Here is a 23,101-nt window from a genome sequence, read left to right as displayed (position 1 = left end):
TTGCAAAGAATTTGGAATGAAATTTAGTGAAAATGATGTAGATAGATTACATTAAGAGGTTAGAAGTTAGTGGAGACTATTAGTGGAAGATAATGTTGATAGCTAGTAGGGACGATGTGGATTGCTTACATGTTGATATAGACTTATAGTGAGGATTAGCTTTTATAAACACGCATAGCGTACCACGCCATGAGCCTATGAACACCTAGAGAGACTTGGTGAGCATGTTGTTTCCACCACTTAAAGAAGAAGAATCTGTTGAAAATACTAAGCACGCGTGCTAAGACCCGAACCTGGTCCGTAGAATCCACCACAACACGTCTAAAGACACATGATCTTCTTATTAATCATCAGATGTTGAGAAGACAACAATACGTAAACCAAATCTGCTTTACTGATACACATCACCGAGGACCTATAGTTAAAAGCCCTACCAAGCACCAATCCTAAGAACACACATGTATGCATGCATAAATAGTAACGGATGGGAAACGAAATAAACGTATATGAAAACTCAAGTTACAGCTACATTAGATTGCACGGTGCTGGGACGAAGGACACAGGAGGCTGTTCTCAAGGTCGTAGAGCACGTTGAAGTTCTGGTGCTGATAGCTGCCGAGGATGGAGCCGTCGGAGGACGTCCCCATCGCCAGGCACAAGCCCCCTGTGCTGGGATCCACCAGCATGTAGTTCTGCAGAGGGAGCTCCCAGTCCGCCCCGTCGAAGTGGAGCACAAGCTGCGGTAGCGTCACCGACTGGCGCGGCGGAGGCGGCCACTGGAAGCACGTGTCCAGCACCGACGTATCCGTAACGTTCAGCAAGGGCAGCGTGATCTGCGACACGAAGGCCGCGCGGACAGCGCCATACGCTGGCTCCGCGAGGTACGTGATCGTTGTGCCGGAGTCGATGATGGTCCCGCCCGTGCCGTCCGTGTCGTTGATGGCGAACACCGCTGGGTCGATGGGCAGCAGGTAGCCGCCGAAGCTGATGCCCGTCATGTTGAGGAAGTACATGGTCGGCAGCACCGGGTTGACGACGAACGGCGTGGACTGCACCGGCGCGCTGGTGCTCGCGTTGGTGCTGTTCAGCGTGGCGTACGCGCCGAAGTAGAGCCGGCTGCGCACCGGTGACAGGAAAAGGTGAGGCAGTAGGAGAACCTGGGGGAGCCCAGCTGGCCGACGAGTGACAGAGACCCCCGCCCGAAGCCGACCATGCCGGAGCCGTTGGCGAGCGAGCCGGAGTTTAGGTTCCCGCACCCGAACGAGATGCCCGGCAAGGTGACCCAGGTGTTTTTTTTTCGCGTGCAGGCATATATGCCCGAATTTCATTAAGAGAACGGGAATGGTCAATAGACCTTACAATAAAGCCGTTAGCTTATGGTGGCGAGAGACCATCACCAAAGCAAACCGCAGCCTAGCTACTGGATTACCAAAAGTCGTATTACAAGACCACCCGGTTCTGCGACCATAAGCTAATCAAGTGAGCCAACGAAGAGTACCCTGCCTCGCACCAGCATTGCGCTTCTCTGATCACCTCCTGTGCGATTGCCGCCAAGTTGGACGTGATTCGGTTGAAGACCCTATTGTTCCGCTCCTTCCAGATTGTCCAGGTGATGAGCAGTAGCAGGGTATCGAACGGTGGCCGGCTGTCAGCACTCGGTCGTTCTCTCTGTCTCAGCCACCAAATTCCCAAGCTTTCCTTTGTCAGCGGCGTCAAGTCCTGTAACCCCAAAGGTAGAAGCAACCTATACCAGAGTTGCCTGGTAGTCACACACCCCACGAACAAGTGATCACACGTCTCGGATGCCTGGCTGCACAGGTTGCAGTCATCTGAATCCTGTAGGCCATGCCGCAATCGTCGATTTGCAGTCCAGATCCCGCGGTGATGCACCAACCACATAAAAAACTTGACCTTCGGTGGAGCTTTAGTCTTCCCTAATTCCAGGTGTCGTTGGTGCCGAACGTGAACGTCTCGTCGGCGAGGACGCCGGCGGTGCTGGCGCTGTCGCCGTAGAAGTACTGGTAGACGCACACTTTCTGGTAGCAGAGCCGGTAGTAGAGGGCGTTGCACTCCGGGGAGGAGCAGCCGAGCGACTTGAACGTGGAGGACTGCGCCGGGTCGAAGTAGGGCGTGGGCTGGTCGACGCAGAGCAGGCACGGCGCGCACTGCGTCCAGATGAGGTCGCTGCCGGTGTCGAGGATGGCCGAGTAGTACCGCGTCGGCGTGCCGATCCCCATCTCCATCAGGTACTCGCCGTCGCTGGCGACCACACCAGGATGCGCGCCGCGGTGATCGCGTCCCCCGGCGCTAACGCCGCAAGCGACTGCAGCGTGGCCACGCGGGCTCTGCTGCGGCGTACCGCGCGGGCCAGCAGCTGCTCCTCCGTGTACCCGGCGTTCGCGTCGACGTGCCTCAGCGTGGCCTTGAAGCCGAAGCCGCCACGGGTAAGCTCTGCCTCGGCACCAACCGCGGAAAGCAGCAGCGGGAGCAAGAGGACCAAGAACGCCGCAAGTGTCGGCATTTTGGAGTTGAGTGGTAGCGAGCGCAGCACGCCACTAGCTACCATGAAAGGTATGCTGTGAGCACGAAGGCTTCTTGGATCCTCCATGTATAAATACCGTGTCCATGCATGTGTGCCTCACTCCGTCACTCGACACTGATCCTGAGAACATGAGTTCTTTTTTTTTCTGCTTTGTGGAAGTTGGTTAGCTCATTTGGCCATGTAGAATTGTAGATAGCAATAAGGAATATGGGCACAAATCGAGGTCGCAATGATGCGTCGCTGTAGAATATTACCAGCTCTGCGTTCCTTAACATCAACGCTAGCTACCGTAGGTGGCTTAGAGATCTGCGTTTGTGTGCCCATTTCACCAGTTAGAAATCGTGATTTTTGTTTATGTCCAGTAACCCAGGAGTGGGGGCCAGAGTCATACAACTTTACTATTCGGAGTTTGAACCACTTGAAGAACTACAGATAGCACAACGGTTCTCCATGGAAAGAAGCTACTCCTATCACGAAAGAATGAGTGTCTGCAACAAGTGTAGCCTGATGGTATCCCAGAGAATTTCCATTCTCTGATCGCATTCCTAGCACGAGCGTAGACAGGCAGAAGTTTATATTCATGCAAGTCATAGCAGAGGTGCTGATGAGATGCACAAGCTAGAGTAGTAGAGTGAAGCGGGCGGCCGGAGGCAGCCCATGAATCATTGAATCTATAAAGCACGGGACCAATGGCAGAGGCTCGACAAGGCTCGAGCAGTCGAGCTCCAGACTAACGCGGTGTCTGCCATGTGCCATGTGCTGATGTGCAGCGGCAAACGAAACGGGGAGCCACCGGGATCGGCTCCGTCCCGTCGTCCATGGGAGTCAGCACTCAGCAGGGGCGCACACGAGATGTGCACCGTGCAGTACAGCAACTGGAGCTGCGAATCGCCACGTTCGTTTGAGCTCGTTTGACTTAAAAGCTATGGTTAAAAGTACTATTAACTAATTTAGTGTGAGAAAAAATAGTATTCATTAGCTAATAAGTCATGGCTTATAAGTCAGAGCAAACGAACGGACTGCGAGTTTCTTCCCGGATATCCGCGCAGATTTTGTTTACTCCGCTCGCTCTCGGACGGCGGAGAGCCCGGGAGTGAAGCGCAAGGCACCTCGCAACTTGGTTGGCATGGGTGGACGCTGGACGGCACTGATACCGAGCGTGGGGCACGGAAACATTCGGATGCGTGGGCCGGTTTCAGTGAAACGCAGGCGTGCAGAGCAAGTGACACTACTCTTGTTCGGATCCGAAATGTGTAGACAAGGTGTACTCGTTTGATCGTGTGCTAAAACTATACTGCAAGGTCGTACAAACGTTTTTCTTTTCTTTACCTTTTTATTTGTAATAATCTAAATAAATTAGAGTTTGTGCCAGTCCAAGGGTTGTTGTTAAGGTTACTGTATATTACTTCCCTATCCCGGTGCAGGTAGTGTTTAAGACGCTCTCCCGCTGTCTGTCCGCTTTGGTCGCAAAACTCTGTCATCATGTAATCACCTTGTGTGTATCCAGTAGCTAGGGAAGTGGTTCCTTGGTCAGCCTTGATGGCTATTCGCCATCGAGCCTGTATCAAGTTGTTGTTCGAAACTTTCCCTCTTAGTGAAATACGGGTGAATGATCCGATCATAAAAAAAAAAAACTTCTCTATCCCAACTTCCTTAGAGAGTCAAAGCATCTCAAGCATTAGATCAAAATTATAATATAAAATTTATGATATCAAGTAGGTATACTATAAAAATATAATCAATGAAGAATCTAATGATAATTAATTGATATCATAAATGTTATTATTTTATTATATAAATTTGGTCGAACATGAGATGTTTTGACTCTCCAAAAAAATTAAAAAATAACTTATAATTTGAGATGGAGAGAGTACATATTAACTGTCGTAAAGCTTCCTATCGTACAAGCAATCTTGGCTAATGCTAACTACATTTGTAGACTCTCATCACCACTCTTCGGTAAACAATCAGCATGAAACCGGCTATGACCCAAGATAGGGCGCTGACCCTTTTTTACCATAAATTCCACCACGCCTTTGAATTTTGACATGGTATAGAGCTGCTTCTATTCCAATATTCAATAGATTGCACCCATGACATCAAGCTCTTCCAACTACAATCCTCTGTTCCGCGATCAAATCTGAGAAAAGCTGAACAAGAACAATCATATCTTATGGCAAGCACAAGTGCTCACTGTTGTGCATAGTGCACATATGGAGGACCACATCACCGGCAAGACTAGCGCTCTTCACATCAAGATCATCCAGAAGGGAGCCGATGGCAAGGATATGCCAATTAGGAATGAGAATGGATCGGGTTGACCTATTGACTAGTTGACCCAACATCTCCTACAACAAAAAAAAAGAACAAAGTGTGGATATTTTTTTGGTGCGACATTTGTTTTGGTTCGTCCTGTCTGTCCATGCCTGCAATCTCACGACATCTTCCTTGATTTAATATTGCCTGTCATGTGATAGAGGAATCACGGCAAAATAGAAAGTAGAAAATTATTGTGCTATCCATATACACATTGCATGTTTGCATGCACCAGCATACATGGCAACGAGCAAAAGGAAAGAGAATCAACACAGAAGGAAAGAGAATTAAGACTAAAGGAACCTCTTTGCATTTCTGAGAACCTTGCCAAATCTGTCTACATTTAATTACTTCTCCTCTTTGCATTTGCAAAAGGGACAGCTTTTTCCTCCTTTCATTTGGTTTCACGCTCACGTGTTCCATCGTCCTCACTTGTTGTTTCTTGTGTGAACCATAGTTGATGTTATCTGTCTTCTATGGTTCAGCCTCCCAATCAAAAGAGAAGGTCCCTACCTCTCCCCGACTGGAGATCCGGCCTGCTAGAGGATCTCCTCGAGTCCATCGGGCAGCGTTTCGCGTCAGGCCACGACGCGGCGTCCTTCCGATCCGCTTGCTCCCCATGGCGCGCCGCCATCCCGTTAGCGACCTTCGGGCCGCTCCTGCTGCTCCCGTTCGATCCTGACTCGGACCGCGTCGGCTTCTACTGCGTCCCGGAGAAGAAGGTCTTGTCCAAGATGCTGCCCGACGTGCGCGGCAAGGTGGCGTGCGGCTCCTCCTGTGGGTGGGTGGCGCTCATGGACGAGGCGGCGTCCGTAACGCTGCTGAATCCATTCGCTGGCTGCCCATGCCCCCATCGTTGAGCTCTCGCCAGCAGACGAACACGTCCGTGGCGGCGTCCTCATCGGAACGCGTGTTTAGGGTCCATGGCCGGTGGGTCCTCCATCCCACCAACGGCTACGGGGACGCGGATGCTGCAGGTAGAGCCATCAAGCTAGAAGACATGAGGGACGTGTTCTTCCGTGAGATCGTGCTCTCGGCACCGCCTGACGCCGCCCGCCGCGAGTGCGTGGCCATGGCCATGCTTGGGTGCTCCACGGAGGTCGCGTTCTGCCGGGTTGGAGTCGACAGCGCATGGACGCTGCTCGACACCAAACTGGAGTTCTCCGTGGGGTCCATCGTCCAGTGCCAAGACAAGTTCTTGGCGATCGACTGCACTAGAGAAATCTCCGTCTGCAGCAGCAACACCGCCGGCGCTACAACCGCGACACTGCTGCCATCGCTGTCGCCACCTGCGGGGCTCTGCCACCGCAGCTACCTGGAATCAAACGGTGAGCTGCACATTGTGGGTGCCATAGTGAGCACGTTCCACGAGACACAGAGCTTCACCTACAGCAGCGCTGATCTACAAGTGCAATCTCCACGACCGTACGCCGGAGTGGTCCAGGGTGAGGGACATCGGTGATCAGACACTGTTCGTGTCTAAACATTTCAATGAAAGCTTCAGCGGAACAAGTGTATCCAAGTACTTTAAATAGTCACTTTAATATTGATATTTAATTTAACAGTATTGTTATTTTATCGTACGATTCCGTATGTTTTTAATATAAATTATTAATTATCCCGTACACGCTACCTAGTACAAAATCAAGGTTAAAGGGGTCAACAGGGATGGCCTCAAAATCTAAATTGGGCTTATAGAGCCAGAACCTACTCGATTCAATCGTTATATAACAATCTTTTTTTCAATTTGTTTGTCTTCTTCATTTTTCTAAATAAGCACGGCTGATCGTAACTTGTAAGCACATCTATGATTGAAAGCAAATTGAGAAATGTTTCCCTCAGATCCAGAATACCCTCATACCCGTGGAATCAAGCGGGTTCGTCCCCTTTGGACATCGTTACTCATTCGTGATGCGTCTCACATGCAGGTGAGCTCGGCAACTGAGCACATAGCGTCGCCGATGCTCCCCTCCATGGGCCATGGCTGATGAGCTCACAGTGTTATGGCTCCTCCATATCCCTAATTGAGTCTGCGGTGTCCATCTCGTGCGATCAGGACGGGCAAGCCGTGGCCCGCGGACGCACGGTGGGAGTGGCGCGAGCTAGGTGGTGGCGCAAGCCCGGTGCATGACACGGGCAGGCGGCACGGGGCAGCCTGGAGCTCGAGCTCTGTCAACTCAAGAAATGAGAAATGCGATAGGAAACGAGAGGGAGCTGTACATGGGAGACTGATGGGTGGGTCTCGCTACTGATGCCATCTAAGGGCCTGTTTGAAACGCAGGAATTTCACAGGAATCGTACAGGAATTTCACAGGAATCAGTTCAATTTCACAGAAAAAACGCAAGAATGAAAAAAAAAATCACACATTCCAAACAGGCCCTAATGGTGTAGACAAATGTCATCCATCCCATGTATCATAGGGGACGTTTGGATCCTTTGTTAGCCCTTGCCTAGCCTGACTGGGCAAGCACAACGACGTTTGGTTGGCTTGCTCGCTGCTTCAGTTCTTGTGCTTTCAAACTTTTTTGTTCACCAAGTCGGGCAAGCCAAATCATCCCTCGCAAAAAAAAAAATGACTCCATGTAAGGAACGATCTGATTTGAAAAACAGAGACAACACTATCTCATCTCGTCTCGTCCTTCCTACACTAATAGCTCCCACACAATCCCGCTTCACTTGACATGAACATTGGCCTCGTTCGTTTCTCTTATAATCTGTACTTTTTAACTTTTTTTTAGCTAGTATTTTTCTCTCGTAACAAATCAGCTAGAACAGTGTTTCAACTTGTTTTTTCAGCGAAGCGAACGGGACCATTATTGTCACCGACCCTCCTAGATAAATGCTCCATATTGGCATGAGTTCGCGATATTACATGGACGACAAATCGAATGAAGAACAAAAAAGAATTTGCATGCTGCGCCGCGCAGAAAAATGGTCGACTGCTCCTGCACAAAAGAATTCGCTTCCGATAAGTGCTGCTCGATTATTCTCTCACAGTCCATCTACCACAGCAGACTGGCGACGAGGCAAAGAGCGACCAGTGCAAGACGATCACTGCCGTGTGAACCTGCCATCGGAGGACTGCCTGAACTCACCGGCGGGCTGCTTGTCGGCGCCATGCCAGCCACCTGCGGGCCAATGCCGCCTTCAGATGCCATCGGCGTCGGTGACGGGCCGAGGTACGTCTCGAAGAACGACGACGTCGGCGGCGGCATCAGCGGAGGGAACTGGTGCGGGCCTGCACGAATGACACGATGTTTTTTTAAAAAACAAAGACGAGCAGTTGTACACACTATTTCGCTTTGTGTTTGTGTGCACGATGGAGGCCAATGACCATGGTTTGAGGGTAAACAACAGTGGCAAGAGGAATGACCTGGGCACTGGGGTTTCAGTGACGTGATTAACCTGCGAGATGCAAAGAAAGATTGTTGGTGAAGAAGTTCTTTTTCCCCCTCAAATGAAGAACGCGAGGTGAATTGATTTGGGTCGGGACTATGCTCACGTGGCGAGGATGGTCCCGTTGACGTATCCGCCGTAGGTGCAGGAGGTGACGCTGCAGCCGGCGCTGGTCATCTGTAGTGTGAAGTTGCCGAGCATCATGCTGCTGTTGCTGCACTGCATGCTGGAGCACGTCGAGTCCGCCAGCGGCGCCGGCACGCAGAACAAGCTGCAACGAGCAACGGCGGCGGCAGAGTCAGAAACACCACGAGACGGAAGGCGTAGCTGAGGGTGCAGAGCAGAGAAAGGCAAGGAGACGGCGCCTACTCCAGGTTGCCAGGGCCGCAGCTGCACTGGACGCAGCGGTTGGCGGTGATCGCGTATGTCCCGTTGGTCACGGCCAGGCCGGCGTCCGACGTGAACGCGGGGAACGACGAGGCGCATGCTGAAACAGTAGATGAAGAAGAGCACTAAGCGTGTCAGCAAAAGTATCAAATGATGATGAAGCGACACGGCACACACATGGAGCGCACTATGTTGCTACTGGACAATATTTGAAGTGTTCCAAACAGAGCACCAACTCAACGCTTTTGGCGCAGCGGTACTACTAGGCACATTCTTAATCGTGAAATGCGCCGTGCTCGTGTTGCATGCTTCACCCCTTTCCATCCCCTTTTCACGTGCAAAGAAAAACATTCACGGGCCCTTGCCAAATACTCCGTATAAAAACTGCACGGCCAGCCTGGCTTTTACTGAACTACCGCAGAAATGTTACGCGATCAAGCGACACTTCAACTGCAAAAACCAGCGATAACGGCGTGAATTCTGCTTGCTACTTCAGGTAATAATATAAGTGATGAGCTAGACAGCTACTGGTAGTACTGGCTGGCACTGCTACGCGAGCAACTTTTACCAACCAAATTTGTCGCATGCGTCCGATCTAACCAACCGACCACGCACGGGAGTGAGAGACTGTGAGTGACAGAGCAGGGTACATCTCAGGCCGAGCAACGGTCCAGCCCAAGCAATGCCAAAAACCAGATCCAAGAAAGCTCACCTGGCAGCGGCACGACGATGATGTCCCCGGCGGCGACGTCGGCGGTGGCCATGTCGTTGACGCTCATGAGGTCGTTGCCCGTGGTGCGGAACCTCCGCGCGATGGCCGGCACGGTGTCGCCCTCCGCCACCACGTACGTCAGGTACACCGCGGGGGCGCCGCTGTCGACGCCGCCGAAGCAGGCGCAGTGCAGCGGCACGAACAGCGTGGTCCCGGCGTCGAGGGCGGCGTCCTCGAGCATGCCGTTGGAGTCGCGGATCCAGTCGGGCGTGGTGAGCCCGCCGTAGACGGTGCCGGCGACGGACGCCAGCGTGTCCCCGGCCCGGGCCACGTACCGGACGGAGGTGGCCTTGCGGATGCCGTCGGAGCAGGCGCACGGCACCGGCACGCGCAGCGGGAGACCTGCCGGGAGGATGCGGTCCGCCGGATCCGGGACCGCGAAGTCGATGGCGTTGGCAGCCAGGATGGCCAGCGGGTCGGCGGCGAACAGCGCGGCGAGCTCGGCCAGCTTCAGGTCCGCGTAGAGCGTGTAGGAGAGCAGCGCCGGGCAGGCGGTGGAGGAGGCACAGGACTCGAGCGTCGACTTGGACAAGGCATTGGGCACGGCGGACAGCAGCAGGACGAGGAGGAGGAGGAGGTGGGGTAGTAGTCGTAGGGACGCCGCTGCTGCCCGCATGACGACGGCTGTCAGGTGCGGGTCGCCTGAGTCAGTGAGCGGCGACCGGACGGACGCTGGCGCTGCCTCAGGGATGATCGGTGATTCGTCCGGCGGCGGCTGGCGAGAGTGGAGAGCGGGGCTGGAGACCGCGAGCTCTGTGTGGCAGATGCTGGGAATGCGTGCGGGCGTTGGATCTTGGCTTGGCCGGGCTTTGGTGTGTCCGCGCAGGAGCAGGATCTGATCCTCTGCGATTGCCAGTCTGGTGCAGTGCGGCAGGATCTGGATTACTAGCGGAGCAGAGTGTACGGACTAAGGAGTTTACAGTAATCCAGATCTCCGTTCATTTATGGATAGTCTACTTTTGACCCATAACTCTTATGTCGGTTTAATTTTGACCCTTAAGTACAAAATCGTCTGATCCAGGCACTGAAACTTTCAAACCCGTTCAGTTTTAGTCCCTCGGCGCGGTTGAGGCGGTTTGCGCTGACGTGTGTCTGGTTTTGACTCGCCACGTAGGACGGCCGCGGGCGTCAACACACGAGCCGGTCCGCTCCGCTCTGTCTCTCCCTCTCAGTTCCTCTCCCCCGAACCCTAGACGCCGCCGCTGCCTCCATCGCCGTAGCCGCTACCACATCCTCTCATCTGGTGCCTCCACGTCCGCAATCTCCCCTCCCCCGCCGCCTTTGTAGTCGTATGGGCTTGGAGGATTGAAATGAACACGCTCAGGTACGATTGAATCCGTCTGCATTTCTGGATGTAGGGATGAAAGTACTCTTAGGTTTGTTACCTCGGATCCGTAGTCCTAAGACTCTACTATCTGTTGTAGGAATGGACCCTTTGGAATTTCTTTGTGTTCGATTTCACTTTGGTGGCGAGTTTTTCAATGATGGGAAGAAGCTTCATTATCTAGGTGGAAATGAGGAGATGTCATTCATCGAGCGTGACAAAATATCTTTGCCTGAAGTAATTGGACATCTTAAAGACCACTACAATGCTTCAGAGCATGTTCTTCTCTATTGGTTGTTCCCTGGCAAGGATTTACTGAATGGGCTCAGAGTTTTGGTAGATGACAAGGCTTGTTTGGACATATCTGAATGTGTTACTAATGGAGGGGTTGCAAATGTATTTGTTGAGCTTATTGAAGTGAAAGCTGATGGCATGGAGAATGAGGAGGAAGAGGATGGGGAGGACTAGTGTAGTGACTGGGAGGAAGATGCTAAAATAGAGAGTGAAAGAGCAGACAGTGAATGTACTGGGATGAAAACACCTCATGAAGACAATGTGGTGGTTGAGGATTTGGCTATAATGAACATGTCATCACCAGAACAAGTGAAGAAGGACTTAATAGGTGCTACTAAGTATTTGCATTAGGTTAGAGAGAAAGAGGCTCCTGTACAGAAGTTGGTTATGCAAGAAGAAGTGTCTGTTCATAAAGAGGCTCCTATACAGAAGGAACATGGTTCAGATATGGATGATTCTAGTGACCAAGATTACTTGCCTAGTGATGATGAGAGCAGTGGAGAGGATGAGGAGGTAATCCAGATTAGAGTTGAGCTAAAGGAGTTAAAGAAAAAATTGAAAGCTGGAGGCATGTTGGGTGGTTGATGAGGAAAGGCATGAATTCAATGTGGAATGTGCTAATGAAGATGATGGTTGTGATTCCCATGCTATGGATACTGATGAAGAGTATGATTCATAAGATGAAACATCTAATGGAGAGTTGGTTAGGAAGGAGAAGAAATCCCCCAAGTTTGATGCCAAATGCTGCAGTGCCAGTATTCACTATTGGGATGACTTTTAGTGATAAGTCAACATTCAGGGAGGCTGTCATCAAGTATGGGCTGGCAGAAAGGAAGGTGATTAAGTTTGTGAAGAATGAGAGCACAAAGTGTAGATCAGTTTGTTCATGGCCAAAGTGCCCTTGGGTTTTGCATCTGTCAAAGACATCAAGGGCAAGTAGTTGGCTTATAGCCACATGTAAAGATGTGCACACATGCCCACCAAGGAGAGACGACTCTTTAGTGACATCAAGGAGAATGGCAGATAAATATGAGAAGTTGATATTGGCTAACCCACACTAGTTAGTTGAGAGTATGAGAGAAACAATTTAGGAGGAAATGTTTGTAGATGTCAGTATTTCAAAGATTAAGAGAGACAAATCAATTGTGATGCAAATGATGTATGATGCAACCAAGGGGGAGTATGCTCTGGTGTTTGACTACCAGCTTGAACTGCTGAGAAGCAATCCTAGGAGTACAATAGTAGTGAAGCTTGACACTGAAGAACTTGAACCCATGTTCATGAGGTTTTATGTTTGCTTTGATGCATGCAAGAAGGGGTTCCTTGCTGGTTGCAGGAAGGTTATTGGACTAGATGGTTGTTTTTAAGGGATTAACCAATGGAGAACTGCTTTGTGCACTAAGTAGAGATGCTAACAATCAAATGTACCCAATAGCATGGGCAATTGTAGAGAGGGAGACAAAGGAGTCCTATGACTTTTTCTTATCTTTGCTGAGCACTGACCTACAGTTTGGTGATGGTGATGGCTGGGTATTCATTTCTGATCAACAGAAGGGGCTCATCAATGTTGTAAACAAGTGGACACCTAAGGTGGAGCATAGGATGTGTGCTAGGCATATCTATGCTAATTGGAGGAAGAAGTTCACTAACAAGAAGTATCAGAAGCTTTTTTGGAGATGTGCAAAGTCTTCATCAATGAATCTATTCAACTACAACATGAACAAGCTAAGGGATGAGACACCACATGGGGCTGATGCTATTTTGAGAACTGATCTTGAGCATAGGAGTAGAGCATGGTTCAAAATTGGGTTATTCTGTGATTCTATGGACAATAACATGTGTGAGTGCTTCAACCACTGGATTCTAAAAGCAAGGTTCCTTCCAATCATAAGTATGCTTGAAGGTATAAGGCGCTAAGTTATGGTAAGAATCCATAAGAATAGGAACAAGGCAGAAAGATGGACAAGTCTCATTTGTCCAAATACCTACAAGAAGCTGATGACATATGTCACAGCTAGTGGGTTCTGCCATGCTATTAGCAATGGCAACAATTGCTATGAAGTAACCTATTGGGATCACAGATTCACTATGAATTTGGATGAGAGAACTTGCTCCTGTAGGTTCTGGTAGTTGTCAGGTTTGCCCTGCCCTCATGCTATTTCCTGCATCTACTATGCATCTAGGCCTTTAGAAGAATTCATAGCCAAGTGTTATTCTGTTGAGGAGTACAACAAGACATATGCACACTGCCTGCAACCAGTGGAAGGCAAGGCCTTCTATCCAGTATCAAATAGAGAAAAGCCATTGCCCCTGAGGTATGTAAGGATGCCTAGAAGACCAAAGAAGGAGAGGAAAATGCAAGATGGGGAGAAGAAGAAGCCACCTAAGGGTAAGCTATCTAAGAAAGGAACAACTATAAGGTGTAGAGCATGTAAAGGGATTAGACACAACAGGACAACTTGTAGCAGGAGGATAGGTTCTAGTAATGCAAGGGGTGGTGTATCATAGTCTGCTAAAGGAAGTGGTGGTGCATCACAGTCTGCTAGAGGAAGTGGTGGTGCATCACAGTCTGCTAGAGGAAGTGGTGGTGCATCACAGTCTAGTAGAGGAACAACTTCAAAAAGGAAGTCATGCCCTTCATCTACTACTACTAGTAGCAAAAGACATTGCTCTCAGTCATCTGTTGACCGCAATGTAAGTTTAACTACTTATTCCATGTGGTCATCCTTAATAGTAATATACTTTCTTTGTCTTAGTTACATAGTTCCTTTGTCTTGTAGGATGGGCAAAAAGCTATGAAGTCATCAGCAAGAGTGAAGACAATGCTGAAGGAAGGGGCTCGGGCTAAGGTCACCCTAGAGGCCACTATACCAGGGATGTCTGGAAAGCACTGTACTCCAAGTTTTAGGTGCATCTACCTCCAAGGTTTTTGTGTCAGCTATAGGACCACCCAAGCAGATTTATCCAGAGGAAGGAAGACCAAGTGCAGCTGATCACAAGGGAGCCACTCCTTCTACCTTACTACTGACAGGCCCAAATCCTTGAGCCCATATCTGTGTCTGTGTGTTATCTATGATATCTGGAACTTCATGTATGTGTCAAATTTCATGAGTCTGTGTGTGTGCAACCTAAACTATTGTAATGAACTTGATGTTATGTGTTTGTATTTATTATGTGTTAATCACTGAATGATATCCTATTAATCACTGAACCTGAACTGAATGACATCCTGTTAGGAATCCCATCCTGTTATGATCTGTAATCCTGTTTATTATGTGTTAATCACCAACTGAATGACATGCACATATAAAAGGATTCATACAACTGAAACATTTCACTAAAACATTAGGATATGAGCATTAACCTGACTCATACATGGTCTAGAGCATTATGCTCATGCATTAAGCTGATACACAACCCATAATAGTACCAACATGTTTCCAGTACCAACATGGATCCTACTAACTACAACTACAATTACAAGTACACCAAGGCTAACACCACATTGACTTACATGATCCAAGTCATCCAGGAAGCAGCCACTAATCCTACACACACAAATATAGCACCAAACAAGAACTTCCTCTCCTTCTCCAATGTCCCTATCCCCACCTCTAACTCAACTCTAGATTCAGCTCCCAACTGCAATTCAGCTTGCATAATGGCCACATCTCTCCTGGCTACAACAAACATGGCCCCTCTGTCTTCATTGTACCTGACAGCACCTTCTAGCTCAAGCTGTAGTCTTTGATTTTCCCTTGTTGTGCCTTCCAGCTGAATCTGCAACCTTTGATTCTCCCTTGTTGCACCTTCCAAGAGTCTTGCAGTCTCCATTCTTGCATCTTTCAAACTCTGTTCAGCTACTCCAGTTGCATGCTTCTAGTACTTCACTGCATCTCGCAAATCAAGCAGAAGTTGCTTCTTGAAACTACTGTTTGGCGGATCCACCCAACTATAAAAGTTGCAACCACCATCCTATGAAACAAACCAATAACCAATAAATCAGAAACACACTCAATCACTGATGCATCTAAAGACTATGAATCATGAAGACAACAACTTACACGAGCCCGTGCACACTTCAGATACCGCAATCCTGGGTTCAAATCACTCCAAGATATGAACCTAGCAGCTTTTTCACCACATTTGCATAGCACTACTGGGGTATACTCTAGTGGTCCTTCACGATAGAGGATGGGTGAGGACAAATTGCCATGGGAATCGCCATGGTGATGCCATCGCGATTCTTGGGTCCCCAAACTTCGATTGGATCTGCTTGAGGTTGCCATATATGACTGCGAAGGCGGTGATGGAGGACTCCTAGGTGGAGGGGAGACTGCGGACATGGAGGCACCGGAGGAGAGGATGCGGTAGCGGCTACGGCGATGGAGGCGGCGGCGGCGATGGAGGTAGCGGCGACATCTAGGGTTCGGGGGAGAGGAACTGAGAGGGAGAGACAGAGCTGAGCGGGCCGGCTCATGTTTTGACGTCTGCGGCCGTCCTACGTGGTCGTCAATGCCAGCGTGGTGAGTCAAAACTAGGCACACGTCAGCGCAAACCGCCCCAACCGCATCGAGGGGCTAAAACTGAACGGGTTTGAAAGTTCCACTGCCTGGACCAGACGGTTTTGTACTTGGGGGTCAAAATTAGACCGACATGAGAGTTGAGGGGCCAAAAGTGGACTTAATGCTTCATTTATCTCCTGCGTTTAAGCCCTGTACGCATAGACCAAGGAAAACCCATGGCCCATGGGCTTTACGTAACTCAACCGTAACATCAGTAGATGCCATACATCGTAGGGCATGGGCAGCTTCAATTTCATCAACATCGGCATGGGCAGCCTCAATTTCATCAACATCGGCAAAGATTTCTTGAGAGTCAGGCACTTCAGATTCGCCGGCCTAAGAATCCATAACAAAATGCACCTTGCTCGTGGAAGATTCGTCGGATTCATCACAGGAGTCTGGCGCCCAGTTCACGCCACGCACGAGACCCTGGCGCTCCATTGCAGTCGACGAAGGAGGCCTGATCGTGAAGAACAGGATGAAGGAGGCGCGATGGTGAAGAACGATCACCAGACGTGCGCAGCGATGTATCGGTGCTGAGCGATGGATGGAGTCATAACGGATGGAACAGAGACGTATTTAAGGCGACGGGCAAACGGTCACAACATCGAAGGCGCAACGAGTACGAGGAGTCGTGGCCGCATGGGGACAAGGCGAGCGCGTGATCCCAAAGTAATACGAAGGAGATTTTTGGGAAAAAAAATTGCTTAGACGAAGGAGATAAATGAACCGAAGGAGTATTGTATACGTAGCACATGCTAACCCAGCAGCGCCTTTGCCCAAAATTGCGAGATATTCAAGAATTCTTTATGACAAACTAGCATGATCTTTCCTCGTTTAAAAAATCATATTGTTTTCAGGAATTGGGGTGTTTAAACTTCAAATGAATGGCTATTCCAGCTCCACCAAGCAGGCAACCACATCGGTAAGCAATTCCCGATGAATGGCTATCCTATGAGCGTTCCCGATGATATGTGATATGTATATGATAAGCATGAAACGAACGAGTGTAAAAGGCACAGCGATTCCTTTTTTTTTCTTTTTGAATTATGACAGTTTTTTCACACGGAACAAGTTCAAACACACGAATCATTGGCAAACATACGAACTATGACAGCAAGCAACAATGGCGTGTTTAGTTTAAATCCACTTAAGCATTCTTTAGGCGGGCATTAATGGGAAACAAGTTACCTGAATGGAATTGCCTAGTTATTAGAGTAAAACATATTAAACTAAATCTTTCACGGTTAAGTCTAAACATCATCATCTAATCAAGAACGGCATAAGGGTTACCTAAAAAATAAATAACCCATTGGGTATTTCAAAAGGAAGCGACTATCACTAAAGAATCTAGCCAGGAGGAAATTGAATGGTAGTAAAGTACGTTGTTTTTGTAATAAAAATAAAATGATCTAGCATTTATTTTTTGAATGCTAGTGGCCCTGTTCGCTTGAGCTTATCAACCAGAATCAGCTCTACTTTTTAGCCATGGGAAAAGTATTTTTATCTCACAATAAATCAGTCCTACAAATCAGCCGCGGCAGCAATAAGTCCTGCCGAACAGGGCCAGTATTACCGATTCATTTGGCTTGCAGTTTACATTGTGTTTGGAATCAAGTCGCCTCAAATCATCGATCTATTCGACAGTTGGTCGAAGTTGAAGGCCACAAACATAATGTAATGTTATTAATGTGGGTTGTAACTATTTGTTGGGCAATTTGGCTTGTAAGAAATGATGCAATGTTTAGTATATGTCACCGGAAAACTAACCCTAGTTCTAGACTCTATTGCAGCTCATGGATGATAGGACGTGTCAAGGCCCTGTTCGCTTGAGTTTATCAGCCAGAATCAGCCCTACTTTTTAGTCATGGGAACCGTGTTTTTCTCTCACAACAAATCAGCTCTATAAATCAACCGCAACAACAATAAGTCCTGCCGAACAGGGCCTTGAATCTTAAAGTCTTGAGCCATGGAGTTTTTTTTTCCATTACAATAGTAATGTGAAACCGTTGTAAGCATTTAAAATTGAATATATTTGTCTTAATTATGGGTTGTTGCCTCTTTTTCGAAGAGGATTGATGTCAGAACTTTTCTATTATCTAAACAACCCACAGAGGATCCAGATGTGCATGTTGGTGGACTTGGCGACCTGCTGAGGCTCGTCTACTTGTTTGAATGTCTTAATTATGGATTGTTGCCTCTTTTTCGAAGAGGATTGATGTCAGAACTTTTCTATTATCTAAACGAATTCCTTATCAAACAACCCACAGGATCCAGATGTGCATGTTGGTGGACTTGGCGACCTGCTGAGGCTCGTCTATTTGTTTGAAACGATGATTTTTTTATACTTTTTAATTCACTTTATGCAAAATTAATTGTTTGAATATATTTTTTGCATTGCAGAAATATACTTCTCACACCAACTAAAATATCCAAGATATAGATTTCACCAATTTGAATGACATAATTTAATTGGCGAGATCTTTTTTTTATGCATAGCATCTTAAAAAATCATAATTTTTTCTATGAGCTCTAATGGAAACAAAATTCATATTGAAAGGGTAAACCTCACTAGAACTTCAACTTCGTAATGCACGGCTTATGGTTTGAAGGAATCCTAGTGCCAAAATAATTGTCACAATATTTAGTCATGTATTTGCAGATTAATTAATATCGTCCCAAATACTAATTTCAAAACTAGATGAATATAAAATGGGTAGAACAAATATCCTAAATAGACACAAGTGTTAATTACAAGTGGAGTGGTTATGGGACGAACGCGCGAAGCCTAAGGTCGTGGGTTTGAGCGCTCCCGGTCACGAAGCGTGTGTTTTTCGCGCGAAAAATCGAGTGACTTGCCACTAGCGACAGCGTGCACGTGTGGCTGCCCAGTGAAATCTCTCGTAGTATTAAAAAAATTGCTATTTTTTAAACCCTTTTTTGAGTTTCCTGGAAACCTCATTACCGCTGCTTTCGTACTGCCAGTAAAAAAAAACCGGTAGTGATGAGGTTTTTGAACCGGCAGTGATGCGCTGTTCTGGGTAGTGTATGTGCATTTATTAATTGAAGAAAACACACTACTGTTTCAGGTAATACTTGTGTATTTCAGCCCGTGTTTAGTTCACGAAAAGTTAAAAATTTGGCTACTGTAGCACTTTCGTTTTTATTTGACAATTAGTGTTCAATCATGGACTAATTAGACTCAAAACGTTCGTCTCGCAATTTCCAACCAAACTGTGCAATTAGTTTTTTTCGTCTACATTTAATGTTCTATGTACGTATCGCAAGATTCGATGTGATGGATACTGTAGCATTTTTTGGAAAAACTTTTCGCGAACTAAACAAGGACTCAATGCCTTTTGCCTCAATGACAGCATGTAGAGCTTCACATCCGTGAGCTGGTAGTCTAAAGATGAGCTGGTAGTCTAAAGATGATAGAATTGCACGACCAACTAGCCGGCTTCATCATAGACGAGGTAGTTGTAGAGGATGGAAAGTTCAACCTTTTATTTGTAGGCATAGTGTAATTGTACAAACACTATTGTTTTAGTTCGAAGTGACTTAACTGTAATATACACATTATTGAATCATGTGGTGGATATTTGAACTTGTTATAATTGTAGTATCATCTTGTTGGCAGTAAGATATATGTGGTGCATTAATAACATCAAATGTAAAATATTAGATAATAAACTATATTTAAATGTAATAATAAAATATATCAACAAAAAATTGAAAAATAAAGGTTAATGACGGGTAGAGGCTTGACCCGGCAGTGACCCTCATCGTATTACTGTTGTGTCTAGCCTTGATCCAACAACCTATCACTATCGATTACCCTCTATTGAGTTCGATTCTAGCAGTGAGGCTAGGTTCGAACTCGACAGAGATCTATGAACCGGGTAAGAACTCTCTTTTTTTAATGAATGGCAGAGCTTTATTATATTCTCCATTTTTTGCAAACTATAAGTAACTTTTTTCTCCAAAGTAATTATTCTATATAGAGAGAGAGGACCATGTAAATATCGGAGGAGCAGTACGATACATATCTATTGCAACCATTTTCATCATCGAGCAAGGACAGACATATACATCACTCCACTGTCCGTTCAATAAACCAACACTACATGTATGGAACGGTCAATGTCGAAGCACGTCATGTGCTTGACTGCTTTGCCATTGTCATGAAATGCCGTACGTCAGTAAAGCCAACGTGTACTGTAGATGAAATCATCAAAACATAGTTATAGTTATACATGATTTTTTTCCCAGCACATGCACATGCACACATATGTATATACTTTAGTTCTATAGTGCGTAATCTCGATCGATACTAAGAGCGACAGGCAAGTGAATCATATAGATATTTAGATGTTGTTTGGTTCAGAGCCTGCCGGGCAGCTTTTGCTCCCAAACATCGATCATAGCCTCAGACGTCCAAACTAAGACGCCTGTGTCTCGGAACCGAACATGTCCTTATTTCCTTTAATTGCGAACAATGCGTGCATGTATCATGTATGTATTAATATATTCTCATCTTGTTTACAACATGAGACGATACAAATTTACCAACCTTGGATAAGCATAGAGCTGGAAGACAAATGCGGATCAGTATAGCTGGAAGACAAATGCACGGTAACAATGGCGATTGGCATGGAGCTTCAATTTCGCTCTTCAATTCAAATCCCGTTATTCTAGAGTGGCAATGCGCTATATGCATTTTGAAAAGAATAAAAATGTGATTACGTGCGTTATTAGAAGACATGCATTCTCTGTTCGATTGTGTATATGCTCTCTTCCAATGCAAGAAGAAAAATGCACTACTTCATATTCAAATGCGGTATGCAAAAAGGCAGGGGAATGCAAACACTGAGGTACGGTGCTTGCATGACAATGATTCATAAACTCGTTCAGAGCCAGCCGCCAGAAGTTCACAAGCGTACATGCATATTGTTGTTATATGTCCTTCGGATACCATTGTATATACTAAAAGATGAAAGCGGAAAACTTGTCTGGCAAATCCAGCTACTCAATAAACTCTTGGTGTTTCTCTAACAATTAATGAAATGGAAACAAAACCTACAACGAACAGATGGCTTACCCAGAGGCAAATTGCTTGAACAGCTTATTAGAGAAAGTATATGCAGATGCTAGTTAAAGGGATTGAAGCCTGGTCCGAGATCACCGCTAGATACACCCATGCTGCTTGCTGCATGCTAAGCAAAATGGGCTTTGCCTGCTGTGGTGACCTTGAACCAGACAACGACCCCCTTAACCTAACCTTCAACTTATGGTACGCTGCTCTCCAGAGAAACACAAGACTAGCTGCAGTGCTGGGCTCACCAGGAGATAAAAGAAAAGCTAGGCGCCATGGATGGAGGCATGGAGCTATGAGATGGAGGAGAGGCGAGAAGAGAATGAAGAAGCTTCAAAAGGGGTAGCACAAGGGCTGGGGTTCTTGAAGTGATGAAGGGGAGCTACCAATGCAAGTTAGGGCAGGGGTTCTTGAAGGGCGGTGTCCTGGGTTGGATGGCACACTTGAAAGTCCCTAGTTTGGTTTTGGATAATTGATGAAACCTTAGGACTAACCTTTGATCTAAGTGGTAAATTAGATAAGGTGGTCCGAGTACTAGTGATGGAGCAAGATGATGAAGTCCATGGTGTGATGGAAATGGACATGTGATGATGGTGATCAAGTGCTCCTCATTTGGAAAAGAAGAAAGAGAAAAACAAAAATGGGATCAAGACAAATGTATAATGATAGGAGCCATTTTTTGTTTGGACTCAAGACACCATAGAGGATGTGAGTCATTTATGATTGATAGCCATACTATTAAGAGGGAAAAATGAAGTTAAAACGGTTATTAAGTGCCACTAGGTCCATTCATTTGATCATATGCATTAGGAACCTAATGTGAGCTAACTAAACCCTTGAAAAATACTTTAGAAAATGCTAACACACGTGCACAAGTGGTGTGATACTTTGGTGTTGACACATGGAAGCAAGGGTGAAGAGAAAGGAAGAGAAGGGGTTACTCAAACAGTGACCGAACACTGGCCTTGGGATGACCGAACGCGTCCGGTGCTTGACCCTAGATGTATCCTAGTTGGCGCAGAGCGACCGGACACTGAAGAGCGTCTGATCATCACTGATCGGACGTGTTCGGTCAGGTCTCGGTGCTCTCGAGGCCTCTCAGGGTGCTTTTGAGCCGTGATCGGACTCTGGCGAATTCCTACGACTGAACGCGACGTGGACATTGTTCCCGCGTCCGGTCGTGCACCAAAAGTCATGTGGGAGAAGGCCGAGCAGTGCAGCGTAGTAGCGGATGTGGCTGCGCGTCCGATTGCGTGTGATCAGACGCGTCTGGTCGCGTGCTAACCCTCTTGGGTCCTGTCTGGACACCGATCGGACGGTCCCCTGTGGTGCGTTCGGTCGTTGAAGGAGCGCGTCCAGTCGAACATTAATTGACCATTATCAATTTGCGACCGTTGCAATTTGGCAGACGAGGTTGAATCTCAGTGACACGTGGCGGAGATCCATGCACCGAACGCGTCCGGTGCTCTCGAGCAGCGCGTCCGGTCGACGCAAAAATGCTGAGTGATTTGCCCAACGGCTAGGGGCTTTGAGGGAGGTGTATATATATGTGTTGACCGGCTCTAGGGTGTCTCTCTTGGCACTTTTACACATTTCACATCCCTTTGAGCTGAGCATACTCCCTCCCACTCATCTCTCTTGCTTGATTGCTAATCCAAAGTGAGATTGAGTGATTCCAAGTGCATTTGCTTGAGTGATTCCATCTAGTGGCACTTTGTTGACAGTAGTTAAAAACCATTATAAACCATCAATATAACATACATAAGGGCATAAATATAATCAACAATGAAGGTTTAGGGGTTTAAACTAACAAATTCCATAAGTTTTGGTGAATCTGTATTTTCTGCAGGGTTTATCCAGAAAATTGTCAAGGTGGACCAAGGTGTCAGATTTAATTGCGCTTATCCACAGTGAAACGGACACTAGAAGGTTTCAGAAGACTCGAGAGGACTTCACACCGAAGCGAAGGGCAGGACGCCACCAGGTGGGGCCGCTTGGCCCCTCGGGCCCACCTGTCAGCCCCCGTTCTTATGTTGGTTCTCCACCGCCTCCTAGGTTGCATCTACACCATCCTTTAAGTTGGTTTGATCTAATGTCTAACGTTGGACGCTCCGACCTATATATACCAGCCCCTGTCACCCCCTGAGATATTACATAAGTCATTTGAGAAGATAGAAACCCTAATCATCCTCAGAGCTCCACTATATTCTAGGGCATAGCTAGCTAGGCTAGGTCTAGAGGGAGGCAAGCAGCTTCGGTTGGATTCCCGATCGTGTTAAGAGCATGGTTTGGTATAATCTTTGTACCCCTCTCTCTTTTATATCTCCACTACTTTTATATGCTAGTTACAATTGTTATGACAATATTAGTATTCATCTTATTCATATTCTTCGTTACAATGTTCATCGT

General features: G+C 47.2%; 1 protein-coding gene and 2 pseudogenes across 1 annotated transcript; all 3 read right to left on the bottom strand.

Annotated features, from left to right (window-relative positions):
* Positions 1–525: 525 nt before the first annotated feature.
* On the bottom strand, positions 526–2,521 carry LOC136534867 (aspartic proteinase nepenthesin-1-like; annotated as a pseudogene).
* A 4,650-nt stretch (positions 2,522–7,171) lies between these two features.
* LOC136534870 (lysM domain-containing GPI-anchored protein LYP4-like) lies at positions 7,172–10,262 on the bottom strand. The gene is made up of 5 exons (XM_066527232.1): positions 9,355–10,262; positions 8,625–8,742; positions 8,362–8,526; positions 8,233–8,264; positions 7,172–8,097 (listed from the first exon to the last, which is right to left on the bottom strand). The coding sequence occupies exons 1-5, from the start codon at positions 10,028–10,030 to the stop codon at positions 7,862–7,864; spliced, it is 1,227 nt and encodes a 408-aa protein (XP_066383329.1). The 5' UTR covers positions 10,031–10,262; the 3' UTR covers positions 7,172–7,861.
* Positions 10,263–14,401: 4,139 nt separating this feature from the next.
* Positions 14,402–15,321, bottom strand: LOC136534868 (uncharacterized; annotated as a pseudogene).
* Between the last annotated feature and the right edge of the window lie 7,780 nt (positions 15,322–23,101).

Source organism: Miscanthus floridulus, unplaced genomic scaffold (assembly GCF_019320115.1).
Source record: "Miscanthus floridulus cultivar M001 unplaced genomic scaffold, ASM1932011v1 os_2356_4, whole genome shotgun sequence".
Classification (NCBI taxonomy): Eukaryota; Viridiplantae; Streptophyta; class Magnoliopsida; order Poales; family Poaceae; genus Miscanthus; species Miscanthus floridulus.
This window is presented reverse-complemented; position numbering and strand designations above follow the sequence as displayed.

What these genes read in the sequence shown, in the direction of transcription:
- LOC136534870 (XM_066527232.1), bottom strand. Translation starts at nt 10,030, where the DNA reads ATGCGGGCAGCAGCGGCGTCCCTACGACTACTACCCCACCTCCTCCTC. An exon ending in AACGGGACCATCCTCGCCAC is followed by an intron (nt 8,265 to 8,361) that starts GTGAGCATAGTC and finishes TGCATCTCGCAG; the next exon opens with GTTAATCACGTCACTGAAAC. An exon ending in ACTGAAACCCCAGTGCCCAG is followed by an intron (nt 8,098 to 8,232) that starts GTCATTCCTCTT and finishes TCATTCGTGCAG; the next exon opens with GCCCGCACCAGTTCCCTCCG.